General features: G+C 36.1%; 1 protein-coding gene across 1 annotated transcript; it reads left to right on the top strand.

Moving 5' to 3' along the window:
- The first annotated feature begins 825 nt into the window (after nt 1-825).
- On the top strand, nt 826-3,927 carry WRKY47 (probable WRKY transcription factor 47). Its single transcript, NM_001301983.1, has 6 exons — nt 826-1,044; nt 1,121-1,195; nt 1,447-1,599; nt 2,595-2,849; nt 2,940-3,053; nt 3,271-3,927. The coding sequence occupies exons 1-6, from the start codon at nt 826-828 to the stop codon at nt 3,925-3,927; spliced, it is 1,473 nt and encodes a 490-aa protein (NP_001288912.1).
- The last annotated feature ends 4,436 nt before the right edge of the window (nt 3,928-8,363 follow it).

The following is an 8,363-nucleotide window of genomic DNA, read 5'->3' as shown; positions in this document are numbered from 1 at the left end:
CTACCCCTTTATCTTATGACACGTGTCTCATCTGGCGTCAGCGGTGGATGCATTTTCTTAATTACATTTTATTTTACACGGTTTTTAGGCTGCATCTAAATTTGTTTATTTATTAATCTAGGAGTATCCTGGTTCAGACTAATTTCCAAAAAAATGTGTCAATCTATGAATTGACTCTTTTTCCAATATGCAAATGAATTGTTAAGCAGAGAGGTTCATATCTGTATAAACAGGGGCGGAGGGAGTGTATGGGGAGTGGGGTCAGCTGACCCCACTATTTTTTAATTTTTTTTTGTTTTTGTTAAAGAAAAATTATTTTGACCCCATTTAATAATAAATTTTGACCCCATAAAATTATTTTAACTCCAGTGTAAATTGATCCTGGCTCCGCCACTGTGTATAAATGTCTAATTTTCAATATGTCATATAAACATAAATACACTTTGAAAATATGGAAAAACAAACATAACTACAGTTTAATTGAAAATATTGTCAATTTTTGGAAAAGCCATTAAATAAAGAAATCAACTGCAATGATTTTACCTTTTTAATATCATGTTACGTGATTAGTATAAACTAAATCATTATGCAAATTCCGAAAATAAAATATCAACTATAAAATTAAACCCAATAGTTGCTTGGTCATTTCAGAAAAAATAATTATATCGGTGGAAGTTATAACATTTGACAAAAGAGTGATCCCTCGTTGAAAATAGAAACCTTTAGCTAAGACTTTACACAACTTAATTAACCTTATATCTTTTGTCTTTATATATACTCTCTCTTATTTATTTTTTCTCTACCTCTATCTCCCATTGTCTGCAAATGGAAGAACACTCTCAAGATGGCCGTGAAATTGCGTTCTTACACTCTGGTGACTTTCTCCAGAGAGATTCCACCTCAAAGGATCACCAACCAAACGAGTCTTCGGTGGAACATCATCACAAGCCGTCCATCAAAGAAGTTGATTTCTTCGCCGTCAAAAGTCAGCCGTACGATCTTGGCCATATGAGAACTACGATCGTTGGATCTTCCAGTTTCAACGTAAGGTTTATACATACAAAATATACATACATATAATTTTGAACGTTGTTCATCACATATACTTTACGTCATATAGAGTGAATTAGCTCCGGTGAATTCATGTCTTCGAACATCAAGTGATGATGATGGCAATGACAAAACCAAAGCCCAAGTAAGTATTTCTGAATAGTTTATTTCCATTCAATAGAATTTCATTTGGATCTATTGAGAATAATTCAATTCTAAACTCAAGCACAAACTATTTTGAAAAGAAATCAGAAAGTAAACATTATTTTACACTCACTTATTTGATCATTTCGCCTTTTAATTCCATATAAATTATGGTTGATTCTTGTGAGCTCAAAATTTTTTGTTTGATTTATGCTTTTACAGTTGATCTTATAATTAAAAAAAAAATTGCAGATTAGTAGGCTGAGATTGGAGCTAGAGAGGCTTCACGAGGAGAATCACAAGTTGAAGCATTTATTAGATGAGATAAGTGAGAGATACAACGACCTCCAAAGTAGAGTTTTGTTGGCGAGACCGACACAAGTTGAAGGTCTTCAACAACATGAGGTACTTAATTGCTTAAATCATAAAAATGATCATGTCATTAATAATAATTCGATTTAAAAAACAGTATATATTGTCTTTTAAAGAATTTATTTACTGAGATAATTTATTGGTCTTATGTTGCATCGGGATTGATGGCACTGGACTTAATTATCGGGGGTTTTATATTGAATACATGATTAATATGCGCACCTAATGGATGTAGTTCATTTTATATTCAATATTCACATATCCAACCAAAATGTCAAAATTCTAAAAACCATAACCGAATAAATAATTTTACCATTCATTTAGCAAAATATTAAAAAGGAAAAAGTAAATAATTACTCGTCCAAGACAAATTTATTTCATTGTTTGTCTAAAGTTTTTCAAATTAAACATAAAACAATACAAAATATGGATTTTTCCCATAAGTTTGATAAACACTACAACAAGAAAAAGGAAGAGAAACAAATCCTTAGAGGAAATTTTAACAATGAAGCTTAGAAAACAAGAAAGGAAAAAATCATAACTAGTGATTGCGGTTTCCACGATCACGACGACCATAAATGCTTCTTCTAATAATTGTAGTCAATTTCATATGTTTGGGTTAATTAGTCTTTCTACTCTAGTTAAGAGATAACTAGAAGTCTTTATAATTTCATCAAAATCCGCCTCTAATATAATGGACAAAATTGTTTCTTACAACTAAGATTTAATGGAGAACAAAGTTTGTAATTTCTGAGATATTTCAAACTAAAAAAATTGTTAAATAAAATTCTTGATTCTGTATATGCATCATTTGAGTCTTTGCCTAAATTTTCTTCATATTTTTATTAATGTGTTAATTTGCACATTTGGTAGGTTATCCAATGTGTGTATATATGCATGTGTGCGTTTATATTTATACCAACACTATGCTATATTTTTTTTGTTTTCTGCCGTACGTAAAATCAGTCTTTTTATTTCAATTTTCCTAGGAAACTAATCTTTCTAATTTTTGTTTGTACCTTAAAAAGGACATACCTCAAGCTGTTTCTTCACAAGCTCTAGAGGATAGAAAACCAATGGATATGAACAATGATATTCCGGCCACCACCTTAAAACGGCGGTCTCCGGATGACGTGGATGATCGTGATCACCGAGATTCACCAAAAGCTCCAAGATTATACCAAAACAAGAGCACTAATCATGAAGAACAACAAAACCCTCATGACCAATTACCATTTAGAAAAGCTAGGGTTTCCGTACGAGCGAGATCTGATGCCACCACGGTAACTTTCTATCAAGTTACTACGTACTATTCTTTTATTGTGGTTACATATGATTTATTGGGAAAATGATTCAATGTGATTATTTGATAGGTAAACGATGGATGTCAATGGAGAAAATACGGTCAAAAAATGGCCAAGGGGAATCCATGCCCTCGCGCTTACTATCGTTGCACCATGGCCGTTGGATGTCCTGTCCGTAAACAGGTTAGTAATACATCATAACTATATAGTTATACCATATAAAATAATGTATATTCCATATAAAATAATGTTTAATCTAACAAAAGTTTTGATTTATTAACAAAAATAAGTTTGAACTGTACATAAATAATGATAATTTTGATGATGCGTTATTTTCAAACGAAAGTACCATGTAATAAAAATGAGTACATACAATGCTTACTTGAATTCACATCTATAGGTCCAAAGATGCGCCGAGGATACGACCATCTTGACCACTACGTACGAAGGAAACCATAACCATCCTCTTCCACCGTCAGCCACCGCAATGGCCGCAACCACCTCCGCCGCAGCCGCCATGCTCTTATCAGGCTCCAACACCAGCAACTTCCACCAAACCCTCTCTACCCCCTCCGCCATGTCGTCATCATCATCTTCCTTATACCAGAACTTCCCATACACTTCCACAATCGCCACACTCTCAGCTACCGCCCCTTTCCCCACCATAACTCTAGACCTCACCAACCCGCCTAGACCGTTACAGCCGCCGCCTCCGCCACATTTTATGAGCCAGTATGGTCCCGGAGCGTATTTAACAAACGCTAATCAAACTAGGTCTATCAATGATAATTACCAGCAGTTATTATTACCTAACTTATCGGGCCCACAAGTACCACGTGACATGGTCGATACAGTTAGAGCTGCGATCGCAACGGATCCGAATTTCACGGCGGCGCTTGCGGCGGCGATCTCAAACATCATAGGTGGAGGTAACAACAATAATAATGCTAATACTAATGATAATAATAATAATAAAGTTGATGCAAAAAGTGGAGGGAGTAGTAACGGAGATTCGCCACCGCTTCCACAGTCTTGCACCACTTTCTCCACCACCTAAATTAGTATCCAAGTACTATATTATCATGTGTTTATCTTATCATTACTACTACGAACACACACACACATATATTTACATCGCATCTTCAGTTTTCTTGTGTATATTACATATGTAAACATATACATATGAATGATATGGAGATGGTTGAGAGCTTAAAGGGTTTTGTTTTTGACCGGACTCGATTTTGGCTATTGTTTGTTTGTTCTTTTTTTCTTCTGTATTATAATTTTCGTAGCAACGATATGTATATACTTAAATATTTAATGCTAAAAGAACATGCTGTTGATATGTAATATAGTTATGTCTTTCTTATATACATCTACTAAATATGGTGCTTGCACTAGCCTATTCATTGTCGCATCCTTACCTCAGTTGCTACTCGATCACTGATTGTGGGATCATATTTTCGTCGTACCAATGATATGTACATATCTTAAATATTCACGGTCTGGTCGACCACTAGCGGTTTGATTTTTGGGGACACGAAAAATCTAGACTGGTCAAATACATTATCAGTTGTAATCTCAAATTCCCATTCCAAGTTGAAGTATATTTTCTTCTGGTGTGTTTCCAAAAAAAATGATATACCACATTTGGTGAGAGAGAAACTGGCGGAAAGATGGACGTGTGTGGACTCGATCAGTTTATCCTAGATCCTTAATTGGAAAGGATCTAATTACTATATATTTAATCCAATTATCACCAATTGGTTTTATGCTGAAAACTCATATGGCTTAACATCTATGGACACTTTCATTGTCCGGATTAAAGTTTAAACTATCATTATCCGGTTGAAGTATAATAGTGTACACAAGCTGGAGAGTCTACCCCAGAAATGTCTATGGTCTAATTTCCACCAAAAAAAATTGAAACCTAACTTGCCAAATTTTTAGAATATGATTTTTATAGCTATTTACCAAAAAGGTCCACAAAATGGATTAACGGATAAAAGTGAAGTTAGTATAAAAATCAAACCTAACTTGCCAAATTCTTAGAATAAGATCATTCAGTAAGATCTATTAGGGAAGTTCTCAGGCCCTTCTTCTTCGTCCACCATCCCTAAAGCAAAAGTACAAGAGTAACTTTGACTTGAAGCTAACGGAAGTCTCTAAGGAGCTCAAAAGTTACATCTCAAAACAGGTTTTGTGTTCTTCAATAAAAACAAGATGGAAGTGAAGATAACATGTCACCAAGATAACATGATACTTTGGCCTCATCTTGTTCAAGAGTTATAGAGTGTATATATATATATATACATACATATATATATGTTAATTAATAAAGAATCATAGATCAGTACTGTAGAAACAAATGGCTTATCATCAAACAAATGAGAGAGTAGCTTAAGAAACAAATGGTTTATCAATAAAATGAGTTCAGACATTGGCTCAATTTCTTACATTATTCAGGAAAGCAAGCTATATGGAATAGGTATTTTTTCAAACTCTTGCGCCAAATCGGCAACACAAAAGTCATCCGGCAAGTTAGCCATCTCTGGATCCATCTCTTGAAAAGTATCATCTCCAAGAAAATCTTGAAACAACTCATTGCCAGTAGGAGGATCTGTGGCTTGTTCTTCCATGGTTTGATCTATCAAGGGAACATCGTCTTGTGCCTCAAGATGTAGCTGACCAGCTGAGTTTCTGACGATATTGTCCTCTTGTGGTTGAGTCTTCAAAGAAACCGTTGGGAGCTCATTGTTCTGTTGTTGTTGCTGAGTCTTCATAGAAACTGTTGGGAGCTCCTTGTTCTGTGGTTGTTGAGTCTCCATAGGAACCCTTGGGAGCTCATTGGTCTGTTCCTTATACTGATCATATGGCTGAGCCGAGCATGGGACATTAAGAGTGGCTTGTCCAGGAATCATGTTTTGCTGTTGAGTAAGAGGCAAGTTACTCAAATGTTTTTGCTGAGCAGCTAAGAGATCATTGTTCTGTCTCATATACTGATCATTTTGAGCCATACTCAGAGCAGAAGAGCCAAATATTTGATGACCCATCATGCGTTGAACATAGGGTTGAACTGAGTATAGACCCGAATATTCATTACATTGCTGCTTCTCCTCCATGGCTTGAGCCGAGTGTGAAGTACCCGTCTCTTGTCCCCAAAAATAGTTATGGCACGGCTGTGTCTGAACCTCCATAAGTGATGTTGCTTGTCTTCCACGTATACAATGTTGCTGCTGACCTGAAGATTCTCCCAAGAACTTACCACAAGAACTTAAGCTTTGATGTTGCTCCTTGCTTCCATTCATTGAGAAGAATTGATGTTGAGAAGGCAAGTGACCCCAATACTCATTCCACCGTTGCTTTTCATTCAAGCCTTGCTGAGGATCCATCGTCTCTTGTCCTAAATATTCACTCCATTGCTGCTTCTCCTCCATGGCTTGAGCCGAGTGTGAAGTACCCGTCTCTTGCCCCCAAAAATAGTTATGGCACTGCTGCTGGACCTCCATAAGTGAGAGATATGTTTCTTGTCTTCCACGTATATGGTGTTGCTTCTGACCTGAAGATTCTCCCAAAAACCCACCACAAGAACCCATGATTTGATGTTGCTCCTTGCTTCCATTCAATGAGAAATGTTGATGCTGAGAAGGCAAGTGACCAGAATACTCATTCCACCATTGCTTCTTATTCAAAGCTCGATTCTCCATCATTGGAACCTTGTTAGGATCCATTGTCTCTTGTCCTAAATATTGGTTTTGGTACTCAACCCTATCGCCAGAACCTTGACCATATTGCTTCATGTGTCCAAGAATAGGGTTTTTCTGCTGACCGTAAGACCTAAAGTCTTGATGCTTCTTCATGCCTCCATAAAATATTGGATAGTTTAGGTCGTGACCCATAATATTTTGATGTTGAAGAGCCAAGTTTGAGATAGCCTCACCAGAACAAGATCCAATCCACTGCTCCATGCCCTGAGCTTGATGAGTCTCCACAGGAGCAGCAACACCATGATGAACGCTGGTCATATGGTTTTGAGAGTTATGCTCTACCAACTTTGAACCATCTCCCCGTTCAAGTCCAATCACTATAGGTGTGAGTCTTGGAGCATATTGAGCATTGTCTTTACGTTTACGAAACCGGATTCTACAGAGAGCCAATTCTTGAAATCCCGGTTTATCCAAAACAAACTCATGCATCACCCAACCGGTCGTGACCCCATCTTTCTCCGTTTCGCTATTGGCTTTATAGCTTATAGTCTTCAAAGAACCAACCCTAACTCCATCTTTATTCTCTATATAATTCAAAAGGCCAGTCGTCTTCCATATACCTGACTTAGCAACCTTCCTGCTCGGTCTATTCGAGTCAATTTTTTTAATCGCTGGATGTTGTTTCCTCGTGACGAAGTAAAACCACAAGTTGTCATCGAAGCTAACGTGCCTTACGTGCTGGAGAAGCCAGGGTTCTTCCTCGTATAGATCATGCATGTCGGTTATGAAACTAGGTCGTTTGTTTTTTTCGATTCTTTGGCGAAGGATGTTGGTGAGATCAATGTTTGTGGGACCTTGAATTTGAGAGCCTCGAGTCATCTTCATGGGGTTAAGATCGTTTCTCAAGGAGGGTATACAAATAATGAGAGAGTAGCCAAGAGGGTATATATAGTAACAGTGTCAGACCTTGATAAGATATCCATTATTGTATTGTATTTGGTTTACATAGGTAACATGGAAAAAATAACGTGTGAAAAAAGAAACTAACGTGCGGATTTGATATAATGATATCTAGAAAATATGCTGATTCAAAGAATAATTTACAAACGCGTAGTAAAATTTATTTAGACACCTATTTTAATTAATTAACGATATGAATTTTTGAAGAGTAAAAATAAATAGACCCAAAAAATACTTTTGACAATTTGTTGCGAAAATAAACTGGCAATGTGGTGAAGCAATATCCCAAAACATAAGCTCTTAGCTCTATAATCTAGTGTTGATGCACCACTAACTACTTTTGACTAGCAAACCAAATTTCAAACAAAAGGAGTTTTTACACAAACCAATTTTTATGACATAAACCAAAAATTAAGTTAACAAGACGCTTGGATAAATTCTGGAATGCAGAGCAAATTCAGAGAGAGAAAGACTTTTCCTAAATATTATACTTCTAAGAATCTCTTAAATATTGTTCTTACATATTCTTTTTTACTTGTTAATCTTCTGTAAGGAGAAGGGAGTTTATTAGATTTGTTGTGTTCCTTTTTCAGTGTGGTATATTATACATTATAAATGAGATTGATAACAAACTAAGCCACTCCAATTTTAATCCACCCAAAAAAGATTTGCTACTGTTTACCACTTTTAGGCACTGGCAAGTGGCAATTGAGGAAGCTGTAAATGAGATCCAAGGGCGGTGCTTTAGCAAAATACATTAACACTATGTTTCTCAACGCATATTTTGTTTCTTAATCTCTATGATTACGCAGTGGAAGTATGAATG

This window comes from Brassica rapa, chromosome A09 (assembly GCF_000309985.2).
Source record: "Brassica rapa cultivar Chiifu-401-42 chromosome A09, CAAS_Brap_v3.01, whole genome shotgun sequence".
Lineage (NCBI taxonomy): Eukaryota > Viridiplantae > Streptophyta > Magnoliopsida > Brassicales > Brassicaceae > Brassica > Brassica rapa.
Note: the sequence above shows the minus strand (reverse complement) of the source record. Positions and strands in the feature narration are given on the sequence as shown.

Bases quoted from the DNA above. Each gene is read 5' to 3' on its own strand.
- WRKY47 (NM_001301983.1), top strand. From the start codon at position 826: ATGGAAGAACACTCTCAAGATGGCCGTGAAATTGCGTTCTTACACTCT. The intron at 1,196-1,446 runs GTAAGTATTTCT...AAAAAATTGCAG, and splicing joins ATGACAAAACCAAAGCCCAA to ATTAGTAGGCTGAGATTGGA. The intron at 1,600-2,594 runs GTACTTAATTGC...TACCTTAAAAAG, and splicing joins AAGGTCTTCAACAACATGAG to GACATACCTCAAGCTGTTTC.